Source organism: Pleurodeles waltl, chromosome 6, assembly GCF_031143425.1.
Source record: "Pleurodeles waltl isolate 20211129_DDA chromosome 6, aPleWal1.hap1.20221129, whole genome shotgun sequence".
In the NCBI taxonomy this organism is placed as follows: Eukaryota; Metazoa; Chordata; class Amphibia; order Caudata; family Salamandridae; genus Pleurodeles; species Pleurodeles waltl.
The window spans coordinates 762868176-762889542 of NC_090445.1; the positions used below are offsets into that span (position 1 = coordinate 762868176).

At 44.8% G+C, this 21367-nt stretch overlaps 1 protein-coding gene across 1 annotated transcript in view; it reads right to left on the minus strand.

Moving 5' to 3' along the window:
* Positions 1-9625: 9625 nt before the first annotated feature.
* ACSL5 (acyl-CoA synthetase long chain family member 5) overlaps positions 9626-21367 on the minus strand; it is a 125351-nt gene continuing 113609 nt past the window's right edge. Inside the window, exons 18-21 of the mRNA XM_069239391.1 lie at positions 18139-18282; positions 17584-17685; positions 15935-16006; positions 9626-12114 (exon numbers count right to left, since the gene is read on the minus strand). Of these exons, the coding sequence (XP_069095492.1) occupies positions 11974-12114; positions 15935-16006; positions 17584-17685; positions 18139-18282 (459 nt within the window). The 3' untranslated portion in view covers positions 9626-11973. The remainder of the gene's footprint in view (positions 12115-15934; positions 16007-17583; positions 17686-18138; positions 18283-21367) is intronic.

A 21367-nucleotide genomic window follows, 5' to 3' on the forward strand; every position in this document is an offset into this window, starting at 1 on the left:
TCTCACACCAGATTAGAAAAATAGAACTAATTAAAAACAATAAAACAAGACCAAAACGAAACAAAATGGAGGTATGACCTTTAAAAGATTTAAGTGTAAAATAGCATCAAAAAGCACAAAGCGCCAACCGCGGCTATCTGGTCTTGGTGGACTGGGTCAAAGTCACAGGCTGACCATGATGGAGCACAGGTCAGCTACAATCACCAGTCTAGGCCTGCTGAAGTTTACCTTCTCAAATCCATGCCAAGACTCTCGTTCATGATGAGGGGGCCACAAGAAGCAGGAAGAAGGCTGTCTGCATAACGTGAAGAGCAGGCCAGGTGTTGCGGGTGGTTAATGCTGGAGCTTCATGTTGGTGGTCCCCCCTAGCAGTTGATGCTGTAGTGCAAAAAGGTGGCTACTGGAGCTTTGCGTTGAATTACGGTGCAAGCAGCCAGGTCTGTGCAAACAGGCACATTGTGGTGGCGAAGAGCCCAAAAGTTTGAATTCAGGTCCCTGAGCCACACCAGAGGTCCAGGACCTGAGTGGCACTACTGGAGGGGTCAGGAACTCACTCCAGCTGGGTCCAGGGGCTGGGGCAGGATGTTAGGGAGCCTTTTATGTCCCTGAGGCTCAAATGAGAAGGCCAGCAGACTAGCCCTTGGAGTAACATTGGTGTCCTGAGATCAAGCGTGAAGTTGCAGGTACAGTTCTCTCCTCACTCAGGCTAGAGAGCAGCAGGTAAGCACAACAGGACAGCAGTTCCATCAGAGCAGCAGGCCAGCAGAGTGGCAGTCCTTTCAGCAGCACAGCAGTCCTTCCTGGCAAAGAATCCACAGGTCCAGAAGTGTATTGAAGAGTTAGTGTTTGAGGTCTAGCATTTATTCCCAGTTCTTTTGAAGTGGCGAGAAGCGTCTAGAGGCATGGCTTTGAAGTGCACAGGTGCTCTGTCTTCCTGGACCTGGCTCCAGACTAACTGCAGGGAATATGCAGCCCTTTGTGTGGAGACAGGACACAGCCGATTCAAGTATAAGAGGGGCTGGGCCCAGCTTCTCCTTACCATCCTGCCAGTGATGAACAATCCAGTCACACTTAAGCTCCCCTTTGTGTGCGGCTGTCTAGGAGGAATACAAAGAATCTAGCTGTCAACTACACCCACTCATGTGACCCAGAGACAGGCTGCAGGCACCAAATGGCTGAGGTATGAAAATGCCAACTTTCAAACAGTGGCACCTTCAAAATTCAAGAGACACCAAACATGAACAAAGTACCTGTTCCCATTTAAAAATTACACTTATAAAATGTAATAAGGTAACTCCAATGTTAGTCTCTGGGAGGGATAGGCCCCGCAGAAAAAATTAATGTAAGCCTTTTTCACTACCAGGACATGCAAAACTTAAAAGTACATGTCCTACTTTTATACATTGCATCCTGCCCTCTAGGCTGTCCAGGCCCTACCCTAGTGGGTGACATATGTATTAAAAAGGAAGGTTTGGACTGGCAAAAGGTTTTCTCTGTGAGTCCAAAATAGCAGTTTAAAAACTGCATACACAGGTGGCAATGACAGGCCAGAGACATGTTTAACGTGCTACTTAAGTGGGTGGGACAATCACTGCTGCAGGTCCACTAGTAGCATTTAATTTACAAGCCCTGGGCACAGGTAGTGCCACTTTACTAGGGACTTACAAGTAAATTAAATATGGCAATTGGGTATGCGCCAATCTAACATGTCCTAAGGAGAGAGCACAAGCACCTTAGCACTGGTTAGCAGCAGTACAGTGTGCAGAGTCCTAAAAGCCAATAAAAAAAGAGTTCTGAAAACAGGAGAGTGAAGGTAAAAAGTTTGAAGATGACCCTGCAGAAAGGGACTAACAGTTGAGGTCTTCACAAAGTATCACCGGTCATCCTTCATATTCATCTGTGGCCCTCTGCAAACTGACTTCAAGATGTAGGTGGTCCTGCTGAAGGTTTTTACCTTAGTAGTTAAAAACATTTCTGGAGAATGAAAATCTTCAGAGAGACAGACCTTAAGGCTGCAGCATGTTGGGGCTCTAGGGAGTCGAATTATATTATACAAGTGGTACTACTGTGAGCTCAACTTCACACCAAGAAGCTTTGCACATGAAAAATAGCAAAGTTTAAACTACTGTGGGTGCATCTTTCATTGGAGTGGAGTTGGAATGTGGTTCGCAGGCCTAAAGCAGAGGTTATTCAAAATGTCCAACATTTTTCCACAACTTCTAGTAGCAGTGCTGCCTTTAACAAAAGTTCTCAGATATTTGGGACCGACTGCTCAGGTTCCAGCACATTTTTTTACAGTTGTAGGGAGTCTCCATCAGCTCAGCTTTGAGGTCCACAAGAAATGTTACCTTACATGGTTACAACAGGTTCTAGGTTCTAGTGGTGTCTCTAGAAATGATTTTTAGGGGACAAGCTTGTACTACTAAATATCTACCCCTAGAATATTGTGCTACAAGAATATCCAGGATAAAAGATCAAGGGACAAACTATCAAAAGGTAAATGCATATACAGAAGTATTGATTTACTATTTCTAACTGCACATCTACATATCTTTATTTCTGATGGATACAACTACCTGTGGATTCCTCACCTTATCAATTCTCCCAATGCACCAGCATTCAAAGGAAATGTTTTCCTAGCTCTCCACGTCGACGAGGACATCACAATTGCTGGGCTCCTCATGCAACTCCATTTGATGTCATCTGAGCCATAAGAAGTCCTCGCCGGCGTGCTGATGTCAGTTCCCTGCCTTCAACGCAAACGGTTTTCTACCTTTCTGTTATATCTCAACTGTACAGAGGGAATTATTTTATAGCGCTACTATGTCTCCAACAAAGAAATCTGGGTTTAAGCCTTGTAGCGAGTGCTGGGGCCTTGTGTTGGTGACGGATCCGCACGAGAACTGCCTCTGGTGTTTCAGCTCCGATCAAGACGTGGCAGGTTGCTTGTCCTGCCAACGCATGAACCAGAAGGCTCTAAAAAAGAGAGAGGCAAAGTTCTTATTATCAAAAGCTAAGAAATAGAAAAGAGGTCGACGAAGATCGAGGACTTAGGACACTTTGTCGCACAGGTCATCAAGAAGTGAGTCACGGCACTGCTCATCTAGAGATCGGTCTGCATTTCTGATTGCGAGGTCACAGCGCCGTCTGACTTGGGAAGTCAGCCCCACGGTGACTCCCCAACCGCAGTCACCTGAGGTATCTCCTGCGCCGACTTTGATTGAGATCTCCGAGTTACTTGCGAGTCCAACAACTCACTTTTCCGCAGCAACCTCCCAAGGTCAGGAGGTTGGGGCTAGGGCGCCAGATCCTGCACTGCCACTACAAGGGGGACAGGAGTATCCTGCCTTTCCGGCTTTGGGAGCGGATCTGTCCTTGTTCCTCAATGCTATGTTGAGCATTTTTAATAGGGTGATGGTCCCCTCTGGTGCACCTGCTGGTCCCACGGGTCCGTTGGCTTTTATGCTGGGGTTGCCGGCACTGTATAATCAGACTCCATTTATGCCCCTTTTACCAGCAACACCTTTTGATGGTACTGGCACGGCGCCGAGGATGTCACCACCTCTACTTAAGATGACGGTGCCAGCGGCATCGGCGGCTCCGATGGTGGCGTCTAATAGATCTGGATGCTCTACTCTGGTGCGGAGTGTGGATTTGGCTCCCCCTCCTCCACCAGTCTTGCCCTCTCCTTAAGGGCATCGTCCACATCGATTAATTCTCTATTGACGCCACATTTGGAGTCTAGGCTAAGGTTTAGAAGCAAGCCCTTAAGACTTCTGGAAGAGCAGCAGTATCTAGAGGAACAACAACGGTTGGAAGAAAGAGAAATTCCTGGGCCTCTGGATGATTTCCAGGGATTAGATACTGCTAGTGGGTTGGATACGTCCCCTGAGTGGGAGCTTTTATCTCCTGGAGGTGAACTCTCGGCAGAAGCGACTACCTACTATGGGGTGATTAGCAAGGCAGCAGAATTTTTGGATTTGCCACTGCCTGCGTCAGAGTTAAAAAGCAATATTCTGACAGGTTCTACATCCATCAGCTTCCTCTTCAGAGCCGCTTCTCTCATTCAATGATACTTTAACAGAGCCATATTAGAAATATAGAAGAAACTGGTTACTACATCTGCATTTTCAAAGACTGTGGCCAAAAGGTACAAAGTTGCTCCAGGTGATCCACAATTTTTGTCCCAACACCCAAGCCAGAAAGCTCGGTCGTACAAGCTTCTTGTTCTTCAAGATCGGGTCCGGGATCATTCCCACAACACCATCTGATAGGGAGTCAAAGCGCACCGAGCAATTGGCAAAGAAATGCTTCTCCTTTGGAAACATAGCCTTAAAATCGCTGAATGCAACTTGTGTGCTGGGGAGATGCATTTATGCCTTCATGGATACGGCGAAGGAGGTCATCCCTAAATTGCCGCAGGAAGTACAGGAACATTTTAGTGAACTGTTGCAGGACAGTCAGGTGGCAGCGAAGCAGGTGATTCAGTCTGGACACTGCGGACTCAGTTGCTAGAGTCATGGGGACTTCCATTGTGACTAAGAGGCATGCTTGGCTCAGAGGTTCTGGTTTTTCCTCTGATGTACAGGCTACATTGATGGACCTTTCATTTGATGATGCAAGACTGTTTGGGCAAAGGCGGACTCAGCCCTGGAAAGGTTCAAGGATAGCAGAGCCTCTGCAAAATCTTTGGGCCTTTAGGCTTCTTCTACACCCTTCAGACCTTTCCCCAGATTCAGAGGGTTTGGCCGGGCAGCAGTCCCACATCCAACAGCCTGCCAACCCTCTTTACAGGTCCTATAGGGGTAATGGGAGAGTTCGAATGCAGGAAGCCATCCAGCAGCCTTCTTCCTTCTCTTTGTCCTCTGGGGGAATCCAGCCAGGGAAGCAGCCCTAATTCTCGCTCCACTCACCAGCATGTCCTATCCGTGGGTGGTAGGCTGTTACATTTTCTCCACAAGTGGGAGTTAATAACATCAGACTCTTGGGTGTCGAGTGTAGTGAGGAAAGGTTATGCCCTTCCCTTTCGGGAGTTTCCTCCCCCCTTCCCTCCCCGTCATTCATTTTGCTCAGAAGAGCATCTCCTGTTGCTTCTGCAGAAGGTGCTCACCCTTTTGTTAAAAGATGCAGAGGAGTTGGTTCCGGAGCAGGAAAGGGGTCAGGGATGTTTTTCAAGGTATTTTCTGATTCCCAAGAAGGATGGTCGATTGAGGCCTATCTTTGACCTGAGGATTTTGAATTGGTTCCTCAAGCAGGAAAGGCTAAAAATGCTGACCCTAGCACAGGTGCTTCTTGTGTTGAACAAGGAGGATTGGATGGTGTATATCGACTTGCAGGATGCTTATTTTCATATCCCTATTCTGAAGTCGCACAGGAAGTATCTCTGGTTCATGGTAGGGTCACAGCACTATCAGTTTGCAGGTCTTCCTTTTGGTCTTACTTCCGCACCTCAAGTCTTCACGAAGGTGATGGCAGTGTTTGCTGTGGACCTCAGAAAGAAGGGAATATCTGTATTCCCTTACCTGAACGATTGGCTGATTAAAGCTGAGTACCCAGAGTTTGTGCTGCATCATTTGCAGGTGATAACCCATTTGTTGTTCAACTTGGGCTTTATGGTAAACATGCCCAAGTCTCACCTGGAGCCCTCTCAGCACCTCCTGTTCAAAGGAGCAGTACTGGACACTACAGTGAATCTGGCCTACCCTCCTCCACAGACGATTCAGGACATTCAGGCGATGATTCCAATGTTTCAAAAGAGAGTGGCTGTTCCAGTCCTCAAGGTCCTATGTCTGCTCGGTCTGTTCGCTTCCTGCATTTTGTTGGTCACTCACACACGTTGGCACATGAGGGCTCTCCAGTGGTGCCTCCGCAAGCAGTGGTTTCAACACAAAAGGGATCTAGGGAAGTCGATGACGATCTCCAGAGATGCTGCGGTGGATCTGCGATGGTGGACTGTGGATGGCAACCTCTCTCAAGGTACGCCGTTTTGTCTTCCACCTCCTGTGACCACAGTCAGAACGGATGCTTCCACTATAGGGTGGGGAGCTCGTCTGGGGGACCTGGAGATCAAAGGCCTTTGGTCTCCAGTGGAACGGATGTTCCACATTAATCTGTTAGAATTGCTAGCTATACGTATGGCTCTCAAGGCCTTCCTCCCATCCATTTGGTTAGTCGGAACAAATTTTAACAGACAACACTACTGCGATGTGGTGCATAAACAAGCAGGGAAGAGTAGGGTCATACCTTCTCCACAGAGAGGCTCTGGTCCTGGGCACAGGACTATCGGATTTACATAGTAACAAACCATCTGGCCGGAGTTCTCAATGTACATGCCGACTATCTCAGTCGGCACTTTTCGGCCGATCGCGAGTGGCGTTTCCATCCGGATGTGGCTCTTCACGTCTTCCGGATGTGGGGAGTACCTCAGATAGACCTGTTTGCCACTCATGAGAACGCACACTGCCCGTCATTCTGCAGCCTCCAGTATCCGATGCAGGGGGTGTTGGGGACACGTTTCAGCTGACCTGGAGCGACCAACTGCTTTATGTGTTTCCTCCCATGCCCTTGATTCCTCGAGTTCTGAGGAAGATTTGACAAGACCGGCCCAAGTCCTATTAACAGCCCCGGATTGGCCAAGAAGGGTGTGGTACACAGACCTCCTTCAACTCTCACTGTGCCCTCTGCTCTGTCTCCCTCACAGGGCATACCTCCTCTCGCAGTTGCAGGGGCAGGTTCTCCACCCCCCACTTCCAGAGCCTGTACCTACATGCCTGGAGATTGAACAAGGCAATCTGAGTTCTTTTTCACTCCCTTCAGAAGTGGTGGACGTTATCTTATGGGCCAGGTGACACTCCACCAAGACTGTCTATGCCGGTATTTGGCTGAAATGTGTTACTTGGTGTGGAGAGAGACAAATTGGCCCTTTAAAGACCCTCTTATCTAATATTTTGCAGTTTGCACATTCTTTAGCGGCACTGTCAAGTTTTCTTTGCCTACCTGATCAGCCTTCCTTATTTAAGTCCCCTATAGTTGTTAGGTTACTTAAAGGGTTATCACACAAGTTTCCTCCCACTCCGTTTGTAATGCCTTAGTGGGATTTGAATTTAGTTCTGACTTTTTTGATGGGTTCACCGTTTGAGCCTATGCCTACTTGCCTGTTGAGGCTTTTAATTTTTAAGACAGTTTTTCTAACAGCCATCTTGTCGGCTAGACGTGAGTGAGCTTCAGGCTCTTAGTGTGAAACCACCTTTCACAACCTTTCATGCTAACAAGGTGGTGCTGAGAACCAGGGCGGCTTTCCTTCCTAAGGTAGTCAATCCATTATATCTGGTACAATCTATAACTCTTCTGTCCTTTTACTCTCCTCCCCATCCATCAAAGGAGGAGGAAATGCTGCCTCGCTTGATTCCAAGAAGGGCTCTGAGCATCTATATAGAAAGGACGAGAGACTTCAGAATTGATGATCAGCTCTTCATTGGATATGTGGGCAAAATAGAGGGCAAAGCTGTCCACAAAAGGACTCTTTCAAGGTGGGTCATTCTTTGCATAAAGTTTTGTTATTCACTAGCAAAGAAGGTTCCGCCTGAGGGCATTAAGGCCCATTCCACCAGGGCTAAGTCTGCCACTTTGGCTTTAGCTAGAGGTGTGCTGGTTTCTGATATTTGTAAGGCAGCAACTTGGGCTTCCCTCCACACTTTTGCAAAGCATTATTGTTTAGACTCGGAAGTGAGGAGGGATGGCCATTTTGCCCGTTCTGTTTTGCAGGACTTCTTGGTTTGACCAGTCGGGCACCCACCTCCGAATGTGGGACTGCTTTGGGATTCTATTCATAAGGTGAGGAATCCACAGGTAGTTTTATTCATCAGAAGAACAAGTTACTTACCATCGGTAACGCTTTTTCTGGTGAATACAGTAGCTACCTGTGGATTCCTTGCAGTCCCACCCACCTCCCCAATGCCTGTCTGGTCATACCAAGAGTACTATTGGTGTTATAGATAATATGTGTATATGTATATATATATATAGATATATATCTATATCTATATATATATATATATATAAAAAATACTGCACTTTCGCCTCCACTCCGGCCACTTACTTAGACGGTGAATCACAGCAGGGTGGCGCTCCCTCATAAATAAACATCCAAAAGTTGTAAATCTTCACGGAAACAAAGTCCCACAATGAAGAACAACTCGCCGTGATTCCAAGTAGAAAAACTTACTTTATTTGACAATCCTAACGCGTTTCGGAGCTATTGCTCCTTGCTCACAAGTCATGTCCCCTGTTGGATTATGCATACATTTAAAGACTAAGTAAACAACATCAAAAAAGGACTCAAGGACACTTGTTGAAAAATATGACGGCCATTTTGAAGTATGTTCTGTACACTACCTTATCCAATTAAACTGAATATCTCCTGTTCACAAAACTGATTTAACTACACTCTTTCAACTAATTCTTACTAAAGAACATGGAGTTTTGCAGTATTTGCCAGGTGCGCTCGAGGCGGACTACCCAGAAAAGGCATGATGTATGCATGCCTTTCACTAATTAAATAAAACTAAATTTAAAAGGTTAGCCCACGAACCAACCAAACTGATGGGCTTGACATGGGCGTGCTTAAAAGCCTACAGAGAGAATATTCCAGCAACGGAGCGCTATGCGCTCGACCCTAAAAATATATACGTCTTTCACTGTCTCTAATGTGCAGAGGTCTACCCTTCCTTCGACCTCTATCCCTCTAAGTTCCGCCACTTGAGCTTCAAGGAAGCACCTTCACTGGGCCAGCACTTGGTCCAGGTCGCTGGCATGGTTGGCTCCACAGATTCATTAGGGCATCTCTTGTCAATTGTGAAAGGAGCTTGAAATTATAATAATCACAGATATCCTGACTGTGGGAGTAAAGGATTTTTTCTCGCCAAGCGGGGCAGTGTGCGATTACTTTTTTGAAGTCGCGGAAGGATAGCAAGGCCAATAAAATGTGTGATTCCATATAGGCATATGTATAGCTCTAAAATACACATCAGCGGAGCTCAAACAGAATAAATGTCAAATGTAATAACTGCTACAAGGGTAACAGGTAAAATTAATTTAACTGCTAGCCTTTTCTGCTCCTGGTTACACATATGCTGCACATTTACTTTAAAAAACAACTCCCAAACAAAAGTAAAAACATGATGTTGCATTGGTTTTTATATAAGGTGAAATATGTTCTGCAGCAGAGGTTTCTATCGAAACACAGTCTAAAATCACAAATTATGTTTTAGAGGTAAGTCGAAGCATCCCTAACTTTTCCTTCCCACACATCTACTCTGTGCAATTGTGCAGGAACCCTGCACGGGAACAGTCAGAATGATGTCCCAATTTGAAAATAAAAATGTCTATTTTTCTTAACGCAGCACATATAGCTGGGCCTGCACAACCAGCTTCTAAAGCAAATAAATGGGGGTCTTAAGAGGGAAATCCAAGTGAAATTATGTGTTTTTTCTTACAGCAGAGTACTCAGGCCTTATGTAGATGCCTGGAGCGCCAGGCTAGGAAATAACGCTGAAATATTGCCGGGAGCTCAAACATAAATGGATTTTCGTTGTCCACTGACTATTCTCGCTTTCTCTTTTTTATAATACTTTTTTTGTTTTGCCACACGTTTGTAAGTGCAAGTTGCATGGATGGAGGTAAGTCAAAAACTATACATTTGGGGCCACATGTACGAAGATCCAGTTTTGTGACTCGTAAACTGCGAGTCGCAAAACCAGATGTACAACAGTGTCAATGAAACTGTCTGCAATTCGCAATGGGGTCACAAATGACCTACCTCATGAATATCCATGAGGTAGGTCGCAATTTGGGACCCCATTGTAAATGGCGGCACTCACCGGGTTCTGAAGTGCCACCTGTTTTCCTTCACGGAAAACAGAATGCATTTCGAAAAAAAGAATGAAAAAATGTTTTTGCATGCATTCACAAAGGGGAAGGGGTCCCATGGGAACTCCTTCCCTTTTGCGAATGGGTTAGCACCAATTTGAAATTGGTGCTAACTGCGATTATTTTGCGACCGCATTCGCGGCCACAAAACAGTCATACATACCAGTTAGATTTGGTATTAGGAAGGGACGCCCTTGACACGCACCTTCAAAATACCAAATCGCAAAACCCACACTGCGATTCGGTAACAAGTTACAGAATCACAGTTTGGGCGTTGTACATCCCAAAAAGCATTTTTCTAGTCACAAACAGGTCCATTCTGCGAATCAGCCCCTTTGCGACTAGAAAAATGCTTCGTACATCTGGCCCTTAGTCATGAAATAGTAATGTTTCCTGGAATTATACTCTTTTTGAATTTTGCGCCAAACAGTACATTGATGCCTACTAGGCCATCGTTTATTTTTACTCTGTGAAAATATAGCAATGTATTTGAGATCTGAGTCCATCGATGGAAATGGGCCATTTTAGGATTTGAATATATTTGTGGCACTTCTTTAATATTTGTTATTTTGGAACTAATGAACATGTACTTGATGCATGGTAATCTGGTATAAATATATATAAAACAATAAAACATATGATATTGCTGTCAGTGTTACTGCTTTCTGGTAAATTTGTATAAACACATAGAGCAATGAAACCAATAGATGCAATGCCGTTGTCACTGTTTTGCAAAAGGTAAAATGCTAAAGTGACAAAGTTGACAGATAAGGCCACATTTCCACAGTTTATGGGCGCCAGATCGCCTACTGGAAGTTAAATTCAGCACAGTTAAAGGGAGTTTGACTTGATAAGCCAAGAACGGCCAGTGATATACTATCCTCAAAAGCAATTGCGCCATCTAGCTTATATTACAATAATGCATGTTTGACAAACAGACATTGGAGTACATACTTTTCACCAGGAATACAACCATTTTAATGCATGTTTTGAAGAATGCTTTTATATCTGTAACGCAACACACAGTGATGCAGAGGGACAGAGAACATGGAGGAATAGGATTGTCTTTGCATTCACGTCAACGCAATGATTCAAAACATTGGCCAAGCAAGGGCTCACTGCTCACTAGACCATAACACACAAACTAAGCAGGTTTCCCAACGTTTGCAGTGCCCTGGCACACTGCATGCTCCCACATTGTTTAATCATATCTACTTGGACGTCTTCCACGTGGGCATTTGGCATACTCAAGACCAGATTTTGGTCTGATAGTTGTGTGGCACCATGCACTATTTTCGATTGGTTCTTTCAAGAAATTCCTTTAATTTGTTGCTTGGTCTTTTTGCAGCACATCTGCTCACAGCAATCCTTATTATAGAGTTTGATAAATCTTTAAATTCTAACTAGGAAACATACTGCCTGACTCTGCTTAGACTTCTTACTTTTGTGGGAAACATAGCCTTTGCATGGATTGTGCTCCACTACTCTATGCCCACAGTTCCTCCTGGGCAGGTACAGTTACTAGGATATTTAGTAATTCCTGCTCGGGTTGATGGCATCTGCTGTTTTTTTGTATGCCACAAAATAGACACAACTTTAATACCAAATATACTTAATTCAGGTGTAGCACCACATGAACCTTTTAGATCACCTAAATAATCGCCCACTCAATCTGACTAGTTTACCGTCCCACAACTTTAAACTGCAAAACTGTCCCGAATGCGTTTGAGACGCAGACACCCTGCCGACACTCGGAAGGTTCTACTCATTCTGAAAGAGGATCACAGGCCAAGAAATACATCGTCAATTTTGTAATTGCCATCCATATTGAACAGGGTTCCTGTAGTGCAATTAATATGAAACTACTCAGAAGTCAAGAGCCCTGTGGTTGGAAATACATAGTCTACTCTCCACGTGGCTCCCGCTGGGCAAATGTTGGAACCAACCAACATAAGTAGGTCAGATGGTTAGAAAAGTAGGCTTCTGTGGCTTTTGTTTGTGGGGGCGTCATAGAACAGTCTAATATCCTTATTGTGTGGAGGATATCTACTCCTGGAGACCTGCGTAGAGGCTCTCAATCTGACTTTTGAAGTACTTGGAAACCTCAGCTCGCTTTGACTTCAAGGTTGGTGTCAGCAGTCCATTCTCGACGGATAACAGCTCCGGGTGAATGTGAACGTCTTTGACCTGACAGAAGTGAAAAAAGAGGAACATTTGTGAAATGTCTTATTTTGCAATTGTGGCTGCCATGAAATAAGTGCACAGAAAACAACAGTACGTAGGTTTGGGCTCACATACAATTAGACTATCCTAATTCTTGTTTCTAATATTGAAAGTCAAAAGTAGGATTTCTTAGTATGCGTTTTCTTAGTAATTGTTCATGTGGAAAGGTTTGAATCCTTTTTCACATTTTAGGGTATCACTCATTCCAAAAGTTAGGCCACACCTTACACAAACTAGGGCTCCACTGTGGAGGAGTGACAATGTAATGGACTGTACTCTACTCCCGTATTCTAGAATAACAAGGTGTGCACCCAGAACATGCCTGTTCATTACCACCAAAGGCACTGCAGTGCTACTGCCCACTTAACTCTCAATGACATGGTAGTGGCCAGAAGCCTCGAGGGGGCAGAAGTCTCCACAGCAAAATTGGCCCTATGACCTTCATAGGCCCAGCTTGTGACAAAGTGGCCTTTCACCAATGTATTACTACAAGTGGTGCTGACTGTTATATCCAGCACATGTGTGAGGTTTCAACGGTTGTGTATGATAATTGTGTGTGGACGTGCAGAATAACTTACAATGACCACTAAAGTCTGCCTGCGCTCTTTGTCTCACTCTTCCTCCATCCACTACACTAACAAAGGCGGCCACCCAAGATCGAATACGAGCACCACTCTGGCATAACATCAATACACTTCCTACAAAGGCCAGGGTATTTAGACAGAATATATGACGGAACAACGCATGCTAGAACCACGACCGCGTTGTTACCACAAATGCCTTAACCACGAATGCCTCCTCAACACCAATTTTATGTTGTAAAGGCATGCCTGGTAAAGGCTTGCGTGGAACGGCATACATGGATCCAGCATGTGACCCCCGATTCCATACCCCCACCCCTAAAACAATCCTACCCCGACCCCATACCCCCACCCCTAAAAACAATCCTACCCCGACCCCCATCCCTGCTCCTAACATCAATCCTACCCCGACCCCACACCCCCACCCCTGAAAACTAAAACTACCCTGACCCACCACCTTGCCCCAAAAACTACCTCGACCACCCACCCTGCTCCTAAAAACTAAAATTACCCGACCCCCCACCCTGCCCCTAAAATTACAGCAACCCTCCATCCCGCCCCTAAAAACTAAAACTACCGTGACCTACCACCCCGCCCCTAAAACTTAAACTACCTTGACCCCCCCACCCTGCCCCTAAAACATAAACTACCCCGACCCCACAACCCTTGAACCTAAAACTATGACGACCACTAAACCCCACCCCTAAAACTTTAACTACACTGACCCCCAACCGTGCCCCAAAAAACTGAAATTACCCCAACCCCCCACCCCTGCCCCTAAAAACTAAAACTACCCTGACCCCAGCCCCCATCCTTAAAAACTAAATCTACCCCACCCCGCCCCTAAAACTACCCTCCAACCCAACCCCAGCCCCTCTTACCTGACCACGTCCTCTCCCTATCCAGAGTCTGTTTTCCTCTGCCTTAACCACACATGCTCGTTGTTCAGGACATGTGTGGTTAAGGCAGAGAAAAACAGAGTCGTTGTTCACGAAATCGTTGTTCCGCTTTCGTGGACAACGCACCTCGTTGTTCAGGAGTCGTTGTTTAGGCTGTTTCTCATTTAGACAGAACATCGGAAACAAAAATATTGTGGACCAAAATATTGTGTCAAGAATACTGAGGACAAAAATATTGTGAAAGTAAGTTTCTATAGGTAAGTCAAGTTTTAGTATATATAACTCCACATTTATGTACATTGATGGTATATATATATATGTATATCTTCAAGGTATGTAGATGTAGAGTTAGGAACAGTAATTCTATACTTACCTATTTGCACTTACCTTCTAGATATTTTGGTTGTTGATATTTTTGACACAATATTATGTCCACACAATATTTCTGTTTCCGATATTCACTCAGTCATCTGTGGTTCAACACCTCTTTAGGGCTATGAGGCGGTATACAAATGCAATTATATTTCCGATTTCAAGTGTATCTTGGGCTCTAATGTGAGTACTATATTGTGCAAAATTATTACACACATTCATTCACTCCAGAAGTTAGTTACAAGAAAATTCCTGGAAAATGTACTTTTTCAGTGTATGGGGAGTGCTCCAGAGGATTCAAAATCCCTGCACCTTTTGAATAGTTAGCTGGTATTCGCAGTGACACAATGCCTTCACGCCCTTAATAATTACCTCTTCAGCACTAAAGGTCATTCTGTAGCAAAGAAAGATTACCATGTGGTGTCTTTGCACGATAGACAATGCAGCCAGGCACCTGTCTACAATGTTTGTAAGCAACAGCTGACACAGGCAGCTGACGTACTCTTTTGTAAATATTAGTGAAAGAGACATGCTGCTGCGGTAATTTCCATGTAAATCGAAAGGGAAAAAGATAGGTTAGACCAACATTCCTTTAAAAGGGGCTACATTAAGCTTGCATTCTGTGGTGCAAATGTTAGGTGGCAGGTGAATTGCAAGGACAATATACAAAGCCAGGAATCTACAGCCATGCTTGCATTGGTTGTGGACAATATAGCATGCCTCAATTTCGAAGATGAGTGAACTTGGCATACCTAACATGTTGCAGAGCCTGCAGAGTTTCCCAGTTGTAGAGGGGTTTAGCCCTTAAAATGTTTTTCTTAGGGAAATTTCTCACAACAAAATTGAGAGAAACTTGTACTCCAGTGTCAGATGTATGCTGGCTTTAGGGAAAAATCTCTGGATCTTTAATTGATTTGTAGTGTTCGTGTGAGCGACCTCTTTTATGTTTGAGAGGATGAAGATGAGCAATGGCCGTGAGCATCAATCATCTTCTGCTTTTGTCCAATCGTTTGCAAAATCTTCAATCCAAAGATTTACTAATGACTAAGAAATGCATACTCTGACTGTGGAAGTGAAAGTCTATCCCAAATGTGGGTATGTTGTTGGATGAGCGTTCAAGGTGCTGTACCCTTGAAAAAGGGCTGTATGTCATCCGGAACTTTATATGAATATAATTTAGTTCCTTAAATTACCTTTCTGCTTAAGGATGGTCTCCTGCTCTAGTAGCTAATCCATGTTAGTCTCTTTAATTATTTACGTTTTTTTCTTTTTTTTGTTTTTTCTCGTCTTCAAAGGCAGGGCAGGTGTGAGAGGCTTTATTTTCCAAAAGAACACCAGTATATTTTACTGCTCCATGTAGTAAGTTGAAACATAGATTTCCCCAAAGAATTCCAAAACTACGCCTGGTAAACTGAGTATCTGAGATCCCCATCAGTAGTTGTGAAATCAAGTCAGAAAATCCTACATGAGTAAATTTCCAGCTATTGTTTTTTAAACTGGATCAATAGATTACAGTTCATTGAAGAGACTTCACCCTCAATTTCAACTTAATGCTCATTTCCCATTCTAATTACTTATTAAAGCAAATTACCAAAAACTCTGAAAGACTGCAAAAACTGAAATACTGTAATGGAAGTTGTGCCATAGTCAGCGTCATTGTATGCCAAAGACATCAAGGAAGCTGTGAACTATCTGCACAAGGACAGATGCATATTTGGGCTCACATTTCTATGAGTGAGATCGAGACGAGTGGGGAGAAGAAGGGAAAGAGATCCCTCTAGGTTCTGTAAGCTGCTTGAACAATGTAATATAATAGACTCAATATAGATCAGCATATCCGCGTCAGTAGATCGCTGTTGAAATGTTGTCAGCACCTAAAAGATCTATTGTTTGATTCATTTTGTCCTACAGTTTGAAATGAGATACACCTACTTGTTCGAACGATTTCAGGCCAGCTTTTTTCCCCAGTGTGACCATGTCTTCGATGATAGCTTTCTTCACTGCCTAAAGAAATATCAAACACAGAATAAGAGTCGGTGTTTGTGGATTAATAACCTGTTAGCACAAAAACCTGAATTGGCAAACAAAAACACAAAGTCCGGCATTTACTTAGGTTTAACTGTCACCCACAATGTGTCCGGCAGACTGGACAGCGACAAAGTCACATACTGACTAGTAGCTAAGAAAAATACACACAAGCCCACATTCACAGGCAGACATGCCTCACTCATGCACAGGCACACAGGCGCATGCCCCTCTAAAACCACTTCTTCCTGCATGCACATATTTTGAGGTACTTTTGCTAGAAACTGTTCCAAACTGAGATTAAACAATGCAAATTCTTCATAACTTTCTCTTCGGACCTACACCCAGTAATCTGCGTGAAAGGTGCGTAAATTCTGAGTATCCAGGGCATGATATTCTGTCCTAAACTTCCAGCCTATGAATCAAGGGCCCCTAGGTTCTCCTGCTTCATGCAAATCATGCAGAAAGTAGCCCCACGGAGTGGTAAAATAATGCTCCACCTCTTGTTTTTCTTTATTCTCAGATTTGATTCCTATCTTAACCTCTCCCTTCCATTCCACATATATTTTGTTTCTCTTTTTATGGAGATTAAAATAAAAACTCCATATATTATAAGTGAAAAACTTTATCTTATGTATGTTTATGTGGTTTACCACGGATGGTGCTCTGACAAGCACAACTGCATGTTAAAAATTGGCTGTATCTATTTTGATTTCCACATTTATTCAGTCACACTGCTCACATCAGAATGATTACATTTGTTTTTGTCTACCTATGAACATTTGCTGCTGCACAATCGTTGCACAATTGTATTGTCTGCTGCCTGTGGAAGGTAGGTTGAGGCCCCTCCACAAATTGTCTTAGATGCTAACTAAAGGTAGGTGATTTTACGCATATGAGATGGATATGCACAGTCACCCAACAATACTGGTGTGAGATTTCCAGAGATCTCTCTGTCGCACTTGGCTGACAAATAAATCGCTGCCCGTCTTGGGTGTCACAGGAGAGGAGGATATGTGCAGGGCGAGTAGACTTTTCATAGATTTGGAGCTTCTGCTGTCTAAAAGGGATATCACAAAAAACTGATGGTCTCCAGTTTCCCCCATTAAGTTATGAATTAGGTCTATGAACCACTGCTCACCAACTGAGTATAATATAAAGAGCCAGACGCCGCCCTGAAATGCAAAACTATGGGACTCCTGGTTGGATCATTTTCATTTATCAATGGAGTACAACTTAATTCCTATACTAGCTGGAAATTGCCTCTTCGTGTTCTAGATTATTTGTATTCTTGACCATTGATCATCACTTTTATGTATATATTGTGCAAGCAGCATGAGCTTTGTACCCATTATTCTCATTATTAAATTCCAATAAAATTTGTTATAAAAAAGATATACCTATGCAGCCATCGTACCAGAGGCAGGACATGCGCTATTCCAATGTCAACAAGGTAAGGTGCAAAATTCAAAGTAGCGTTTTCAGAAGCCATACAAAATATTTTGATTATGATATGTTGGAGGCATAAGGGCATGCATTGAGTAAATATTGCTTACTGGATTTTTGCAAAGTTCTTCAAATGAGCCTTTAATTCCCAGCTTGACAGCAAAATCCGGCAATGCTTCGGGGTCAGGGACCACAATACCCACCAGAGAAGCCTGGGAAAAAGAATATGATATGCAATAATATAAACATTGGCACTCTAATATCGTCCTGTCTGTGGACTGACAACCCAGTATATAATGTAGCTTTAAAGTATATAATAGTTGTTTATGAGTATGTCACATGTTTGATTTTACTTCACACTGGTACAGTTTCTGAAAATCTTCTGATGAGCATTGCAGTGTCAGTCAAAGAACGCATTATTCCTTAAAAAAAGATTATTCAGTCGTTCTATGATAAAATTTGAGACCAACTACATGGCATGCACAAGAAAACAGACAAAGAAAAGGGCGAGGGTGGCAAGTTGACACGGTGACATGTCAAGATCATCCAGTCCAATGTGACCATGCAGCACAACGCCATCATCCAGCCAGCTGCTACCACTCAAGGCTTCAGGAATCATTTAAATCAAAACCATGGCATCACATAGACAAGGAGACCTTTAGTACCTTCAGGCTGTCCCCATGTATGAAGACCTGGGCCACGGGTGCGCTGCTGATGTACACGTTCTCAATCTTCTCAGGTGCAATGTACTCGCCCTGGGCCAGTTTGAAGATGTTCTTCTTGCGGTCGATGATCTTTAGGGTTCCGTTCTGCAAAGATGTACTGCTGTTAGCCCAGCATGTTCTCTGCTAAACCTCCAGGGACTCAGAGGTTTCCTAACAGTGACATTTTTGCACAGCCTGTGTTCTGTGAGAACAGACCCACTCCCACTTGTTGGACTGGAGGGATAGTTGAGGCTGGGATTCAGCAATTACTTTTAACTCACCACAGTACAAATCTGAAGCATACATTTTCTATTGTTGTATATAAGAGAGCAATAAAATAATACGCAGGGCATTAACCATGTTCTATAGCTGATCTCACAAAGATGACAACCTCTTGGTGCTTCCATAATAATACAAATTCAATACTTACATGGTTTATCAGACCCTAAATGGATATCGATAGCCTGTGAGTGGACATAATGTGCATGCAAATAACAGATGATAATGCATCATTGGAATTAACATTACCACGGCCTGCCTTGCTGAGCTCATCCTGCTCAACATTAACCCCACCCCGCACTGCTGGGCAGCTTTGCCCTATCAGGTACTTCCATCTGGACCCTCTTTTCTTTCCATTTGTCTTTCTCTCATCATCACTCTCAGTCAACCACATTCTGTCTCTGTAGGAGGCTGGACTGGCTTGTAGTGAGTACCAAGGGGTACTTGCACCTTGCACCAGGCCCAGTTATCCCTTATTAGTGTATAGGGTGTCTAGCAGCTTAGGCTGATAGATAATGGTAGCTTAGCAGAGCAGCTTAGGCTGAACTAGGAGACGTGTGAAGCTACCACAGTACCACTTAGTGTCATATGCACAATATCATAAGAAAACACAATACACAGTTATACTAAAAATAAAGGTACTTTATTTTTATGACAATATGCCAAAGTATCTCAGAGTGTACCCTCAGTGAGAGGATAGGAAATATACACAAGATATATATACACAATACCAGAAATATGCAGTATAGTCTTAGAAAACAGTGCAAACAATGTATAGTTACAATAGGATGCAATGGGGACACATAGGGATAGGGGCAACACAAACCATATACTCCAAAAGTGGAATGTGAACCACGAATGGACCCCAAACCTATGTGACCTTGTAGAGGGTCGCTGGGACTATTAGAAAATAGTGAGGGTTAGAAAAATAGCCCACCCCAAGACCCTGAAAAGTGAGTGCAAAGTGCACTAAAGTTCCCCAAAGGACAAAGAAGTCGTGATAGGGGAATAAGGCAGGAAAGACACAAACCAACAATGCAACAACGCTGGATTTCCAATCTGGGGTACCTGTGGAACAAGGGGACCAAGTCCAAAAGTCACAAGCAAGTCGGAGATGGGCAGATGCCCAGGAAATGCCAGCTGAGGGTGCAAAGAAGCTTCTACTGGACAGAAGAAGCTGCGGTTTCTGCAGGAACGCAAAGGGCTAGAGACTTCCCCTTTGGAGGACGGATCCCTCTTGCCTTGTAGAGTCGTGCAGAAGTGTTTTCCCGCCGAAAGAACACCAACAAGCCTTGCTAGCTGCAATTCGTGCGGTTAGCGTTTTTGGACGCTGCTGTGGCCCAGGAGGGACCAGGAGGTCGCAAATTGGACCAGGAGGTAGAGGGGACGTCGAGCAAGAAAAAGAGCCCTCTTAGCAGCAGGTAGCACCCGGAGAAGTGCCAGAAACAGGCACTACGAGGATGCGTGAAATGGTGCTCACCCGAAGTTACACAAAGGAGTCCCACGTCGCCGGAGACCAACTTAGAAAGTCGTGCAATGCAGGTTAGAGTGCCGTGGACCCAGGCTTGGCTGTGCACGAAGGATTTCCGCCGGAAGTGCACAGGGGCCGGAGTAGCTGCAAAAGTCGCGGTTCCCAGCAATGCAGTCTAGCGAGGTGAGGCAAGGTCTTACCTCCACCAAACTTGGACTGAAGAGTCACTGGACTGTGGGAGTCACTTGGACAGAGTTGCTGGATTCGAGGGACCTCGCTCGTCGTGCTGAGAGGAGACCCAAGGGACCGGTAATGCAGCTTTTTGGTGCCTGTGGTTGCAGGGGGACGATTCCGTCGACCCACGGGAGATTTCTTCGGAGCTTCTAGTGCAGAGAGGAGGCAGACTACCCCCACAGCATGCACCACCAGGAAAACAGTCGAGAAGGCGGCAGGATCAGCGTTACAGAGTTGCAGTAGTCGTCTTTGCTACTATGTTGCAGGTTTGCAGGCTTCCAGCGCGGTCAGCAGTCGATTCCTTGGCAGAAGGTGAAGAGAGAGATGCAGAGGAACTCGGATGAGCTCTTGCATTCGTTATCTAAAGTTTCTCCAGAGACAGAGACCCTAAATAGCCAGAAAAGAGGGTTTGGCTACCTAGGAGAGAGGATAGGCTAGCAACACCTGAAGGAGCCTATCACAAGGAGTCTCTGACGTCACCTGGTGGCACTGGCCACTCAGAGCAGTCCAGTGTGCCAGCAGCACCTCTGTTTCCAAGATGGCAGAGGTCTGGAGCACACTGGAGGAGCTCTGGGCACCTCCCAGGGGAGGTACAGGTCAGGGGAGTGGTCACTCCCCTTTCCTTTGTCCAGTTTCGCGCCAGAGCAGGGCTAAGGGGTCCCCTGAACCGGTGTAGACTGGCTTATGCAGAATTGGGCACATCTGTGCCCAAGAAAGCATTTCCAGAGGCTGGGGGAGGCTACTCCTCCCCTGCCTTCACACCATTTTCCAAAGGGAGAGGGTGTAACACCCTCTCTCAGAGGAAGTCCTTTGTTTTGCCATCCTGGGCCAGGCCTGGCTGGACCCCAGGAGGGCAGATGCCTGTCTGAGGGGTTGGCAGCAGCAGCAGCTGCAGTGAAACCCCAGGAAGGGCAGTTTGGCAGTACCAGGGTCTGTGCTACAGACCACTGGGATCATGGGATTGTGCCAACTATGCCAGGATGGCATAGAGGGGGCAATTCCATGATCATAGACATGTTACATGGCCATATTCGGAGTTACCATTGTGAAGCTACATATAGGTAGTGACCTATATGTAGTGCATGCGTGTAATGGTGTCCCCGCACTCACAAAGTCCGGGGAATTGGCCCTGAACAATGTGGGGGCACCTTGGCTAGTGCCAGGGTGCCCTCACACTAAGTAACTTTGCACCTAACCTTTACCAGG